The sequence below is a fragment of the Protobothrops mucrosquamatus genome, unplaced genomic scaffold, assembly GCF_001527695.2.
Source record: "Protobothrops mucrosquamatus isolate PMUCROS unplaced genomic scaffold, P.Mucros_1.0 scaffold3555, whole genome shotgun sequence".
Lineage (NCBI taxonomy): Eukaryota > Metazoa > Chordata > Lepidosauria > Squamata > Viperidae > Protobothrops > Protobothrops mucrosquamatus.
The window spans coordinates 74,548-89,535 of NW_015389522.1; the positions used below are offsets into that span (position 1 = coordinate 74,548).

At 45.7% G+C, this 14,988-nt stretch overlaps 1 protein-coding gene across 1 annotated transcript in view; it reads right to left on the reverse strand.

Moving 5' to 3' along the window:
* The window catches only part of FBRSL1 (fibrosin like 1), a gene marked incomplete at its 5' end in the record, with an annotated part of 37,755 nt that overhangs the window by 16,669 nt on the left and 6,098 nt on the right, over positions 1-14,988 (reverse strand). The window contains 4 exons of the mRNA XM_029286394.1: positions 857-895; positions 2,087-2,158; positions 7,015-7,110; positions 10,312-10,362. Of these exons, the coding sequence (XP_029142227.1) occupies positions 857-895; positions 2,087-2,158; positions 7,015-7,110; positions 10,312-10,362 (258 nt within the window). The remainder of the gene's footprint in view (positions 1-856; positions 896-2,086; positions 2,159-7,014; positions 7,111-10,311; positions 10,363-14,988) is intronic.

The window sequence follows — 14,988 nt, forward strand, 5'->3', positions numbered from 1 at the left end:
CCCAAGCCGTGGGAGTGGTAGACCTTCCGCCTCCATCACGCCCTGATCAGACCTCCTCCTTTTCCAAGTTTGACGGAGAGGGAGGCAAAACATAACAGCTGCGATGATGCATTTTAAGGTCACGTTACATTAAGCGTGTGNTCTTGACGGTGCCAGATTGGGCACACAGGGACGGGCTATGGGGAGAGGGCTGGGAGGGCACCAAGGGTTTAGGACCAAGGAGTCCGATTCGGCCTGACTCAACTGCATTTAGCTTCTCTTAGTAAAAGTGCCTTTTCGCTTCAATCAAATGGCTGAAGTTTTGATTTTCTAGGACAGGGGTAGGCAACCTTGGCTCTTTTATGATTTGTGGACTTCAACTCCCAGAATTCCTGAGCCAGCTGTGCTGAGGGGAAAGGCAGAGTTTTCCAAGCTGAGCCAGGCTGGCTCAGGAATTCTGGGAGTTGAAGTCCACGAGTCATAAAAGAGCCAAGGTTGCCTACCCCTGCTCTAAACTAATAAAGTCTACATTAATTAACATTAATTATGCTTTCATATGTTCCTCTAACTGAGGGGTCTTCAAACTTGGCTCTTTTACGACTCGTGGACTTCAACTCCCAGAATTCCTGAGCCAGCCATGCTGAGGGGAAAGGGAGAGGTTTCCAAGCTGAGCCATGCTGGCTCAGGAATTCTGGGAGTTGAAGTCCACGAGTCATAAAAGAGCCAAGGTTGCCGATCCCTGTCCTAGGAGATCAGACTGGGGCGTTCTTTTAAGAGAAGCATTACGAACCATCTTTACCCATGTCATTTCCCCCCCCCAAACTTTAAAAATAAAAAGTAGATTTAAAAAACAAACAAACCAAAAACCCTGACAAACCTTACTTACTCGTACAGGAGCCCGATAGGCGTCGGACACCTAGGGAAAACATGAGGGAGAAAAAAAAAACAATCAAAATTTTATGTAACCTGGATTATAAAAGGGAAATGTTAATTAAGGGTGTGGAAAAATACCAGGGAACCAGCACGAAAAGTGCTGCTTCTTTATTTCAGCGTTAAATTGCCTCAAGACTTAGAAAACAAGGAACTCTTTTTAAGCTTCCAGTCTGTTCCTTAACCTGCTTTAAAACGATCTAATTTTCCTCTCTTCTTCTTTTTTTTCTCTTCACGGCAGAATTAACATTTCCCTAATTTTGATGCTTGTGCCTCGAAAAAGAATGGTGGGGCCGGCCCACAAAAGAAGTGCAGGAAGTCCTTGACGTACGACCACAAGGGAGCCCAACGTTTTTGTTGCTAAGTGAGACAATGAATTTGTCTCAGTGAATTTTGCCTCATTTTACCATCTTTCTTCTCACAATTGTTGAGCGAATCGCTGCGGTTGTTAAGCTAGCCACATGGTGGTTAAGGGAATGTGGTTCCTCCATTGATTTTGCTTGTCAGGTCACATGACCCCAGGACACAGCAACCGTCTTAAGTACATGCCAGTTGCCAAGCGTCTGAATGTTGATCAGGTGACCGTGAGGATGCTGCAACGGCCGTTAAGTCTGGAAAAGGTTCATAAGTCACTTTTTTTCACTTTGAACGGTCACTAAATGAACTGTCGTAAGTCGAGGAAGTCCTCAACATACGACAGTTCATTTAGTGACCGTTGGAAGTTACAACCGCACTGAAAAAAGTGACTTAGGACCGTTTTTCACACTTAGGACTTTTGTAGCAGCCCCATGATATTGGGATCAAAATTCAGAGGCTTGGCAAGTGACTCATATTTACGACGGTTGCAGTGCGAACGTCTGACCAGCAAAGTCAATGGGGAGACCAGATTCATTTAACAACCGTGCTACTAACTTAACACCTGCAGTGATTCACTTAACAAGCTTGGCAGGAAAGGTCTTAAAATGGAGCAAAACTCATTTACAAATGTCTCCCTTAACGACAGAAATTTTGGGCTCGATTGTGGCCGTTAAGTCGAGGACTACCTGTATATGTATATTTTTTTCTGCTGCAAATCAAGGCCAAAATGAGTTCAATAATTATCCTCGGTAGGTTAACGTTTATCCTGCGTCAGCCCCAAAGAGGAGCCGAAAGACGCTCACTGGAACTCGGCACCTACCCCAGGTGTCTTCTGCAGGAGCGTGTGGTGCACTGTGCTAGGCCTGCTGGCCACATCAATGGGATTCGAAGTCTAGAAGGACAAAAATGAAAATGTCATTGAGTTTTCCTTTCCAGCAACGCTTCGACGCGATGCTAGCAAACAGGAAGGAACTAAGATGATCCAAGGCCTGGAGACTCAAACATCTGAAGAACGGCTGCGGGACTGGGTTTGGTTAGTCTAAAGAAAAGAAGAAACAGGGGAGACATGATATCAGTCTTCCAGTATTTGAGGGGCTGCCACAAAGAAGAGGGGGGGGGGGTCACCTTATTCACCAAAGTACCAGGGCAGGACAAGAAACAATGGTTGGAAACTGAGCAAAGAGAGAAGCAACTTGGAATAAGGAGAAACTTCCTAACAGTGAGGACAATCAACCAGTGGAACAGCTTGCCACCAGAAATCGTGGGCGCTCCACCACTGGAGGTTTTTAAGAAGAGGCTAGACATTCACTTGTCTGAGATGGTATGGTCCTCCTGCTTGAGCAAGGGGCTGGACTAGAAGACTTCCAAGGTCCCTTCCAGCTCTACTTTATTCTATTTAGATGACCCTGAGCAATATTTTGAGTTGTCGCGCAACATATCGGAGCTTTTTTTCCCATTGCCGGCAATGGGGTGGGCGCGGTTTCCCGGTGACGCATCCGGCCTGGGGGCCAGCAGTTTGACACCCCCTGTAGTAGGTTATAACAACCGAAGCTTGAAAATTTATCTGAATTTCCTTTTGTCTTTTCTTATACAAACAGAATTCCCTTTGTCTGTTCTTCTACAAATGGAATCCAAGTGTGATTATTTTACCTACCTACTTACCTACCTACCTACTTTTCCTTCTTTCTTTTTCTCTTCCTTCCTCCCCTCCCATTGTCCTTCCTTCCTTCCTTCCTTCCTTCCTTCACTCACCCAGCCTGAATATGGTGGGTGGGGAATTCTGGGAGGTGAAGTCCACAGATCTTAAGTTTGCCAAGATTGAGAAACACTGTTCTAGGCTGTGCGAACTAAGGTCCATGTCTTGATGGCTCCTTTCTTCTTTCTTTCTTTCTTTCTTTCTTTCTTTCTTTCTTTCTTTCTTTCTTTCTTTCTTTCTTTCTTTTCTTTCTCTTTCTTCCTTCCTTCCTTCCTTCCTTCCTTCCTTTCTTTCTTTCTTTCTTTCTTTCTTTCTTTCTTTCTTTCTTTCTTTCTTTCTTTCTTCCTTCCTTCCTTCCTTCCTTCCTTCCTTCTTCCTTCCTTCCTTCCTTCCTTTCCTCCATCCAGGCTACCTCAACAACCTTCCCCTTCCTATGTGGCATTGTTGAATGATTGCAACGGTCAACCCAAGTCCTTCCAGTTTTGCCTCTGGAGCCAGTAATCCCTGGAATCCAGTGCCAGCTTTTTTTTTTTTTTGAATGGAACTAGAACTCGGAGACAGCCACTCACTCTTCCTTGCCCTGGCCCAGCACCTGTTTCCCTCCCAAGAGGAGAGCAGTTCAGTTTCCCTAGATGTTAAAGCTGCAAGACAAACCAAAACACAGCCCCGTGTTTTCAAAGAGGAAGCCTTCTGGAGTGGCCCCGTCACAGGTCAACCACGAGGGACCAAGGATGGTGTTTAAAAATTGGCAGGCTGGGGGAGAAGGGCTGGATGAAGTCTCCCAAGCCGTGGGAGTGGTAGACCTTCCGCCTCCATCACGCCCTGATCAGACCTCCTCCTTTTCCAAATGTGACGGAGAGGGAGGCAAAACATAACAGCTGCGATGATGCATTTTAAGGTCACGTTACATTAAGCGTGTGAAGGATCTCCGTGCCCCCCCCCTGTCTTCTGTTTCCCCCCCTTCCTCCCTCCCTCCCTCCCCCCAAGACAGATGGGAAAGCTTCCTTGGGCATAGCAAATTGAATCCTGTTGACCTTTCCCGAGTTCTTAGCTCATGAGAAAGGGCCGTTGGGAAAGCAATTCAGAGGTCTGCCGTCAGGCTGGGATCAGGAGGCAAGGATTTGAGCGACGAGAGAGGCCTTGGGGACGGGACACCAAAGGCAGGAAAATAAAAACAAACTCTTTTGTTTCGGAAGGGCAAGGGGAGAGAGAATTCATTACACCCTCGCCTCCTCTTTCCCCCCCCCACACTCCATCAGCACCGCAGCGCCCCCCCTCCCCTTCCCCGGACATGTCTGTCAGGATGATCTAGAGCTTAAGTCACGGTCCGCCGGGGGAGGAAAGAGGAAAGAGTTTGAGCCTTAAGAAAGGTTAAAATGATTTGTGCGGAGTTTGGTTCTGCTCGGAAGATTTGCGTTCTGTCTCTCTTCCAAGGAGATTAATCACGATCTCTCTCTCTCTCGCGCGCGCTCTCTCTCTCTCGCAGCAAGTGAAAGATAATTTAGGTGCGGCCTTTTTCTCCCACTTCTGCCAAATATAGCAAAAAAGAAAAAAAAAAGCTCCGTGAAGGAGGATGGGAATTCTCAGGGCAGAAGATTCATGGGTAGTTACAAACCCGTGATGTATCTTCCACACATGCTGAATAGAAGGGGGGGGGGGAGAGAGAGAGAGAAGAAGGATCCACGATGGAGTTTCACACATTTGGGCTTAGAAAAGGTCTGTCTGGGTAGTCGCCGAGAACCGAAGTGGAATCGTGTTGGCGTAAAATAATTCCTAATCAACTGGGCTGTTTGGGGCCAAAGCACCCTGGCCATTGGTTAAGTAAGCCCTGATTTACTCACTGGGCTGGGGCTCCACAATAAACCAGGGTGAGCAGATTGTGACATGGGGGTTGTGTGAAACCAGCTTGGATTGATGGGCCGGTTGCAATCCTACACGGGCTTCAAGAAGATTTCAGCTGAGTGAGACTTTCTTTGGCTGACACTGGAATGCATCGAAGCTGGTCTTCGGTCCTGTATTATTTTTTTTCTTTTATCTCTTATAATAATAATAATAATAATAATAATAATAATAATAATAGTAGTAGTAGTAGTAGTAGTAGTAGTAGTAGTAAAGTTGGAAGGGACCTTGGAGGTCATCTAGTCCAACCCCCTGCTCAGGCAGGAAACCCTATACCATTTCGGACAAATGGCTGTCCAGTCTCTTCTTAAAAACTTCCAGTGTTGGAGCATTCACCGCTTCTGGAGGCAGGTTGTTCCACTGGCTAATTGTTCTCACTGTCAGGAAGTTTCTCCTTAGTTCTAGATTTTCTTAATTTTGATTTATATTTTTTCATGTACTTTTATTCATGCAATTTTTCAATACAATGGAAAATCTATATCTATCTATCTAACTATCTATACCTATCAATCATCTCTCTCTCTCTCTCAGCTATCTATATCTATCAATCATCTATATCTATCAGCTATCTATCTATCTATCTATCTATCTATCTATCTATCTATCTATCTATCTATCTATCTATCTATCTATCTATCTATCATGTCTATCATCTCTCTCTCTCATTTCTCTCTCTCTCTTTTTATCTATCACCCATCCATCCATCTTGGATCTAAGAAGATCCAAAGCCATTTCTTGGTATATTTTTCTTTCTTGTGCTTTTAGTTTTTTCTATGGTCTTCCCTGCAAGAACCATCTTTCTGCCTCTTCAATAAATTGTAACCTTCTTCCCAAAGCAGTCGCCATGTTGCTTATTTATTCCCGGCTTGGATGAACCAGGATGAAGACTTTACTTCCAACAGTTTATTTGTTTTTGTTTTTTCCTTCCTTACTTTATGTTTGTTTTCATTAGCTTTTACTTTTGGTTTAAAAACATTGAATAAACTTATTAAGGAGAGGGAGGGAGGAGAGAGAGAGAGAGAGAGAGAGAGAGAGAGAGAGAGAGAGAGAGAGAGAGAGAGAGAGAGAGAGAGAGAGAAGGGTTAATGGGAAACAGGCTGCTGTTAACCGATCAATTTCACAGATGGCCTCGTGTTTTTGGTTGGTTTCACTGCAGCCATTAATTTGATGGCTGACTGGAGAACTGCCTTAGGCCCCTTGCCCTGGAAAAACCATAGGCCCATTAAGACTCTGGCCACATGCCTTCAGAATCTACTTCCTGCATCCTTCTCCTCCTTTCTTATCCTACCATCTTCTTCTCATCTTCCTTCTTTCTCCTCCCTTTCCCTCTCCCTCTCTTCCTTCCATCCTCCTTCTCTTTCCTTCTCTGTCTCTGGTCCTTCTCCTCCATTATGACAAAACCTCCCTCTCTTCCTCCTCACCTTCCTTTTCTCCTTCTCCTTCTCCTTCTCTTCCTCTTCTTCCCCATTATAGCAATTGCCATAGCCCTTAGACTTATATACCGCTTCACAGTGCTTTACAGCCCTCTCTAAGCGGTTTACAGAGTCAGCATATTTGCCCCCAACAATCTGGGTCCTCATTTTACCGACCTTGGAAGGACGGAAGGCTGAGTCAACCTTGAGCCGGTCAGGATCGAACTCCTGGCTGTGGGCAGAATTAGCCTGCAATGCTGCATTCTAACCTCTGTGCCACCATGGCTCTTATGAAAAAACCCTCTTTTTTCTTCTCCTCTTCCTCCTCATTCTCCCTTATTAAAAAAAAATATCAATTCATCTTCTTCTCCTTTTTCCTCCTCCTATAACAGATTTGTTGGACTCGGGCTTAACATGGCAAGGAAATGCACTCTTTTCGTTTGGCAATGTGTGCAAACCGGGTCACTAGAGCTTGTTAAAAAGAAAAACAAGGATAAAACAAACCCCGTCTCCATGTTATGAACAAAAACACACCCGTCAACAGCCCAGGGCAACCACAGGCTCAGAGACGCCCCTTCTGAAAATAAAGCTGGATTCAGGAAAAAGACAGGTGTGCATTTTTTTTTTAACAAGCATTTTAAGGACATGCCAGTCCAAAACCTGCCCTGATTTGTTTGGAAAAAGAACACAAAAAATAAATAAATAAAAGCAGCGGGACCAGCAATCCCAGTCAACATTTACCTTGGGTTGAAAAGCTCCTTGGAGGGATCCGAAAGGGCCTGGGTGGGGGAGCATGGAAGGCATTCCTGGCACATTTGGGGGGTAACTTGGAAAGAACTGAGGGGAGAGGAAAAAAAAGACAGAGAGAATTTGCATTACAGATGGATCATCAAGGAAAGGCGACGTATCTGGCGCAACTTTTAATTTTGGGGAAGGGATAAACGAAACCGGCACCAAAAGGCAAGAATTCAAAGGCATTTTTTTCTCGTTATCTCCTAGAGTCCACTTTTCAACAAATTAAAACATAAAGTAGTATCTATAGCAAGATGCTCTCTCCTAAATCTGGGCCAGGCTCTCTTTCTCTCTCAGCCCAACTGACCTCACAGGGCTGTTAGGAGGAGGAGGAGGAGGAGGAGGAGGAGGAGGAGGAGGAGGAAGGAGAATTATGAATGTCTGTTGCCTTGAGTTACTTATAAAGTAATAAAGGCAGGATAATATATTATAGCCGGCTTTAAGATCAAGTGGCCAGCTCTGAAGGAATAGAGCTATGTGATCTCTCCTTCCTTCCTTCCTTCCTTCCTTCCTTCCTTCCTTCCTTCCTTCCTTCCTTCCTTCCTTCCTTCCTTCCTTCTCTCCATTGTTCCTCCCTCCCTCCCAATTTCTTCCGAAGCAGCAGTTCTGTACCACTGCTGGATGCTTCTTTGACACAGACCAAAATCACTTCACTTGATCGCCTTTCTCCTGTGGTTGACCCTCACAAGCTTTGTGTAGAACAACCCCTTTTAATCTGCAGCCACCCTCCCACTTACAGGGCCCAGCCAAGAAGCCCACTCTCTTACCCCAACCCCATCTTGCTTCCTTCAAGACTGTGGTTGATGCAGCCAGCGGAGAAGACCAACTGATAGAAAACAAGGAAGGCAAGATGTTCTATCTATGCTTCCTTTTCTGTTCTATCTATGCTTCCTTTCCAGAGGTTAAAAGAGCTGGAGGCAGGTCTGTTTTTAAGAACTTTCTCAGCCAAGTTCTCTGCAAGCCAGAACTGTCTAGGACAGTGGCCCCCCAACTTTTTGGGCACCAGGAACCAGTTCCGTGGAGAGTGTTTTCCATGGACCGGAGAAGGCATGGTTTCACATGCTGCCTGCATCCCGCGGAGGGAGCTTTGCTTGTTTGCGCGGCCCAAATAAGCCGACTGGTGGCGGTCCATGGACCGGGACCCCTGGTCAAGGGTCTCCTGCTTGTGCAGGGGGTTGGACTAGAAGACCTCCAAAGTCTCCTTCCAACTCTGTTATTCTAGGTTCTATAATTATCTGGGTACATTAGCGTAACTGATGATAAGTTTGGGTGCTCCATCACTGGAGGTTTCCAAGATGAGGCAGGACAACCATTTGTCCAGAATAGACAGGGTCTCCTGCTTGTGCAGGGGGTTGGACTAGAAGACCTCGAAGGTTCTCTTCCAGCTCTTGTTATTCTGCAGTTCTGTTAAGCCAGCTTCTTTCGTGCGGTTGTAAAAAAAAGGAATATCCTTGAGTTAAGCTCTTGGAGATGACACTGTGCAGTTTTATTGGCAGTGAAACTGAAGTATTTTGACACTGCCTTCCTGTGTGATGTGTTGTTGTTTTTTTTCACCCTCCAAGGTTAGTCTACTACAGCCTTGAGCTTCCCTGCAGAGGAAGTCTCCTGTTCAAGGATGATCTGTGGCCAATTCCAGAATCATCCAAGGTTGTCTAGGCGTTGCCATCTACAAAAGCCATCCAAATAAAGTAACAGAAATAAAACAGTGTCGGAGCTGTAATAGTCAGCCCTCTCCAGCCAAACCAGTGTCCTTGAGTTTAATAATAACAATAATAGAAAATCACCGAAGATTAGACCAATTACTAGAAAGAAAATATACTTCTCAGGGGAAAAAAAAATAGCCATTTGAGATGAATGTCTTTCTGAAGGCTTGCAATGATGGCTGTAAAGACCCTCTCTACTCACCGAGTTAATTAACCTTAAAATATAGATAATTCTTCAAAAGCACGTCTAAAATCCTTAGGGCAGAGGGGCTCACCACAAAAAAACAGACACCTCCAGACCTGTTCCCAAATTCTGGTTTTTGTTTTTGTTTTTCCAAGCCACGGAAGGCAGAAATGATTAAACGGACAATTCAAAGAGTGTAATTGCGTTAAGTTGATTTCGTTTTAACGGAATGTAGATGTTAAGGGCATTTATGTTGGTGTCCCTTGTTCCATTCATGGGCTGTGTTTTTTTGTGTGTCACGGCAAAGCCAAGGGGGAATTTGGGCCTGCATTGTGCACGATGGGTTTTTCAAGCTTGCAAAGTCTAACGGATTCCTCAAAAGTAGGGTGTCATTCCCCCCCCCACCTCCCCAAAATGTAAATGGACTTTCCTGGTGTTTTCTTGGGAAATGATTCGCTTCTCATCCCCTTCCGTTCTAACTGAACGATGGGGAAACGGACCCATGGTGTTTTTCAGTTAGCACTAAAGAAGCTTCTTGGATGAAAAGTTCCATAAAACTTTGCAGTAACTCACGAGAGGGAAACATTGCTTTAAAAAAAAACAAAACAACGCAGAGTGGAAAAATCTGGACATCATTTATGAAAAAGTGACATTTCCCCACGTTTATTTATGAAGAAAGCCTACTAGAGGCTCAAATTTGGCAAGCGTTCTGCAGTTTTTATACCATTTTTCCCCCTGCATTTGTCTCTAACACATTGTTCTCATCTTGATTAACTATCTCTCTGCTTTATATAACACTGCTTTTGGCTCACAGTTCCCTTAATCCCAAATATGTAGGTCTTTGAGTTCCGGTCTGATAGCCATTGAATTGATTATGGTCATGAGCTTGCCTTCTGGACTCAGTATGGAAAATCAGATGCCAAGTCACAGGATATTAACCTTTCTTGATTTGCTATTTTTGGGGGGAAATTCTGGATGAGCCCCAATTTGAAGTCTGGAGTGCTCTAGAGAAAGAGAGATGACTTGGCTGAGCTAAAAGTCTCTGAGTAAAAAAAAAAAAAACCAAACGCATCAGAGATTAGATCCGAAAAAGAACCTAATTTAATCAGAGGCCAAGCAGAATGAATTGGGAACGTCCGAGATAAAAATAAAATAAAATAAAATAAAAAACTGCTTCAAGAATGAAAATAATTGGGTTGTTGTTGTTTTTTTAAAAATAAATTATCCTTTTCTTCATCCTGAATAAAACCCGTGCAGCTGAAGCTTGTTGCATGAAAAACAGGTAAGGGAAAGAAAAAAAAGTCAAATAGGGAACAAACTCTACACTTTTTAAGAAGGTTAAGAACGAAAGGTGCTTACGTTGGAATGGCGGAAGTAAGGGTTGTCCAGCTTGGGAGCGTACTTGTCGAACTAGGAAAAAAAAACAGAAAATCAGAGAAGTTGGTTAGTTTTGTATAAACCTGGGAATGCAACTGAAGTATCACCAAACACAGGATGGTTTGGGGCAGTTCATAGACATGGTGGAGGTGGGTTGCTTTTACTGGGAGTTATGACAATTGCACCCAAAATTTATGTTGCTAAGTGAAACGTGTGCTAAGTGAGTTGTCCCCCCGCCATTTTACCACCTTCCTTGCCACAGTCCCTGCACTTGTGAAGTTAGCAACACGGTGGTTAGCCGAATCTGACTTCCCTACTGACTTTGCTTGTCAGAAGTTCGCAAAAAGGGGATCACCTGACCTCAAGACACGGCAACCGTCCCAAATGTGAGTCGGTTGAAAGAGCGTCTGAATTCTGATCACGTGACCGTGGGGATGCTGCAATGGCCGCAAGGGTGAAAAACGGTCGTAAGTCACTTTTTTCGGTGCCCTTGTGACGGTCACTCAATGTGTAAGCCGAGGGCTGTCTTGTGTTTCGCTTAGCATTTTAAAGAGGCTCCTTTTAGTAAAGCACACGGCTTCCGTCCTGATGGAGAAAATCAGTGGGGTAGGGTGGTGAAGGTATTGGACTAGGAGGGGGGAGACTCAGGTCTTGTCCCCCCCCCACCCAGATTCAAGTCTCCCCCTTCAACTGGAAGCTTGCTGGGGGACTCTGGGACAGGCACTCAGTCAACAGCCCATAGTACTATAAGATAAGATCACCTTTATTGTCATTTTTTTTTTACTGCGGGCACACTGGCCCACATTAAAAATGAAATTCTATAGAATAGAATAGAATAGAATAGAATAGAATAGAATAGAATAGAATAGGAGCTGGAAGGGACCTTGGAGGTCTTCTAGTCCAGCCCCCTGCTCAAGCAGGACACCCCATACCAGGGGTAGGCAACCTTGGCTCTTTTATGACTCGTGGACTTCAACTCCCAGAATTCCTGAGCCAGCATGGCTCAGCTTGGAAACCTCTCCCTTTCCCCTCAGCATGGCTGGCTCAGGAATTCTGGGAGTTGAAGTCCACGAGTCATAAAAGAGCCAAGGTTGCCTACCCCTGGCCTATACCATTTCAGACAAGTGACTGTCCAGTCTCTTCTTAAAAACCTCCAGTGATGGAGCGCCCACGATTTCTGGTGGCAAGCTGTTCCACTGNTTCTCTCTTTGATCAGAAGGTTGCAAAAATCAGAGTTTTTGTGCCTGCCGACCCATGGCGGATCTTCACCTCTCTTTATTTTTAGTCTGTGATCCAATCTCCCGCCACGCTGCCTTTGACCCAAACACCCTCCGCTCCTATTAGTATTCCGACCACGTCCTAAGGACAATTAACCCTCAAGCAGGCAGAGGTCCTACCACGGGAAGAAAGGGAAGGGGGGGTCTCCTTAAAATGCCTCCCCTCCCCCAGCCAAATTGTCACGCTCCCTTGTGCGTCCTTTCCCCGCCGTGCGGGAGAGCAGAATTTGCAATTGTGTTAATTACAGTGATTACCGGAGTCATGTACCCTCCAGTGTAAATACCCAGAAATTACTAAAACACATTGCAGCTGGTGATTTATTTTTTTTCCCCCGCCCTGCCACCCGTTCCGGCGTTTTGGATTTAAGAAAACCCGTTGAGTGGAAGATCAGAAAAGGGGAGATCAGACACCGCGTGGAAAGATGGGGCAAAATTGTCTGGGTGTATGTGGTTGTTTTTCTTTTTAACGCTCTTCGCCCGATATTAGCAGGGCGTGGCTTGTACAGAGGGATATCAGTTAAGGGACTTCTTAAAAATCTCCAGGCTGGGCCATCTTTCAAGCAAAAATGCCGAGCTTGTTGTGATGATGATGATGATGATGATGATGATGATGATGAGGAGGAGGAGGAGGAGGAGGAGGAGGAGGAGGAGGAGGAAAGAAAAATGGCCCTTGGGCGACGTTCAAAACACCTGAAGGCACTCTAAGGGTTGGTGAAGCTCTTCTTTATTCTTGGGTTAAGCGGATTAGTGCCGCCAAAGGGATGACAACGTGTCATTTCCCATGGGTTGGCTCTCCCTCCCCCCCAAATGGAGGAGGCTGGAAACAAAACAAAATAAAATACGGAGAGTTGCAAAAGTTGAACCCTGTTTGAGATTGCAACTGCTGTTGGGAAGAGATGATGAGCCCGCATTTATTTAGTTACAGGGCGTCCCCCATTAATGACCACCACGGAGCGCCACATTTCTGTTGCTTAAGCGAGACAGTGAGTTTTGCCCCATTTTGCAGGGAACAAATGAAGAGGACGTGTGTGTGTGTGTGTGTGTGTGTGTGATATGATATGATATGATAGCAGTCTTCCAGTATTTGAGGGGCTGTCACAGAGAAGAGGCGGTTGACCAATTCTCCAAAGCACTTGAAGGCAGGACAAGACGTAACGGCTGGAAGGTCATTAAAGAGAAATTCAACCTAGAATTAAGGAGAAATGTCCTGACAGTGAGAAGAATTAACCAGTGGAACGACTTTCCTCCAGAAATTATGGGTGCTCCCCCACAGGAGAACTTTAAGAAGGCATTGGATGGCCATCTGTCTGAAATGGCATGGGATCCCCTGCTTGAACAGGGGGTTGGACTAGAAGACCTCCAAGGTCCCTTCCCGCGCCTTGATTCTATGTTCTATAATTATCTGGGCAAATTAACATAGATTGTGATAAAATTGGGAGTGGCTGCTCCATCACTGGAGGTTTTTTTAAGACGGGGTTGGCCTACGCCATTTGTCCAAAATGGCATAGGATCTCCTGCTCGAACAGCGGGGTTGGACTAGATGACCTCCAAGGTTCCCTCCCAATTCTGGTCTTCTGTTATTCTGAGGCAGCTCCTCAAATACACAGCATGGCTGTGAAAGGAAAAAGCAAAAGCAAAAGCAAAAGGATGGGGAAGAGAGCTGCCTTCCCCTCTTTGCCCGCCACACCAAGTCAAAAGAGTTGCTGTGTCTCCAACCGACAATTTGGACCCATCCATAACGGGCTGTGACATTTTGAAGAAAGCAGGAAGCTGCTAGTGGGTGGGCAGCGGCAGGCTACCAAATCCGCACCACTCCCGCTAGCCGGCTTCTTTGGCAGGAAATGTTAAGACTCTCCCAAATACCTGAATTAGCCTTTCAGCCGTGCCTTAAACAAATATACTGCCATACAGCGTGGTCAGTGTTGAAAGTACAGATACTTATTGATGGGGGTCTAGGCTTCCTCAAGTCAAATGTTAACATTCAGGGGAGGGACAAAAAAAAATGTTCCCACCGCTACTGGGTGGTACCGACTTGGATAAGCAATGAAGGAAGCATATTTTCAGGGGCAGCTGAATTACGATGGCGGGATGAGAGGCCGGATGCAAAAGGAAGGTGGCTGTAGGTAACCTTTTGAGTTAAGAACATTTCAAGGGGTTGTGGGTTTTCCTGACGCGCAAGCACACTTTTCGCCATTAAGGGCCCTCTTGAGTTAGTTGTTCTGAGTCTCATGTTGCTTAGAACAAAAGGGGTGGAAGGGACCTTGGAGGTCTTCTAGTCTAACTCCCTGCTTGAGCAGGAGACTCTGTAACATCTAGACCAGGGATAGGCCACCGTGGCTCTTTTACGAGTCGTGGACTTCAACTCCCAGAATGCCTGAGCCAGCCACGCTGAGGGGAAAGGCAACCTCTGCCATGCTGGCTCAGGAATTCTGGGAGTTGAAGTCCACGAGTCATGAGGGGGCCATAGTTCCCCCATGCTGGCTCAGGAATTCTGGGAGTTGAAGTCCATGAGTCGTAAAAGAGCCACGGTGGCCTACCCCTGATCTAGACCAAAGGCTGTCCAATCTCTTTTTGAAAGCGTCCAGTGATGGAGCACTCACAACTTCTGGAGGCAAGCCGTTAATTGTTCTAACCACCGGGAAATTTCTCCTTATTTCTAAGTTGGTTCTCTCTTGGATTAATTTCCATCCGTTGCTTCTTGTCCTGCCTTCAGATGCTTTGGAGAACAGGTGGACCTCCTCTTCTCTGTGAGAGCCTCTCAAATATTGGAACACTACCGTACTATCATGTCCCTCTTAGTCCTTCTTTTCATTAGATTAGACATATCTAAATGCCCAGGTCTGTCTTAGTAGAAAGCCTGAGTCCAATCTCCCCCTCCCGCCCCCAAACAGAAAAAAATAAAGGCAACACTAAGAAACAGCAGCAGCAAATTACCCCACATTTGTTTGCGGTGAAAAGCGGCAATCGCAACCATGTCTTAAAAGCAAGGCATCTTTTGGATTAGCAGAAGAAGAACGGTTTGGGTCATCCTTCAGGGTCAACCAGAGGTGTTCCTACTTATCCACAGGTTTGGGGAAGGGGTACGCACTAGGGGAGGTGCAGAGTGCGGCATCTGGGGCAGGCTGGATGGGAAAGGAGTGATTGTGTGCTGATGGGTGTGTTGGTGAGAGTGTTGGTGCTGGTGGAACTCCGCCCTCAGCATCGGCACCAGACCGAGCGAGCCTCCAGTCCTGTCCGCACTCTGAATCAAAAACCGATTGTTCAGTTCTTGTCTAAGCAGTTCGTGATCTAGAAGAGCAGGGAGAAGGAGGGGGGGGGGAGAGAGAGAGAGAGAGAGAGAGAGAGAGAGAGAGAGAGAGAGAGAGAGAGAGAGAGAGAGAGA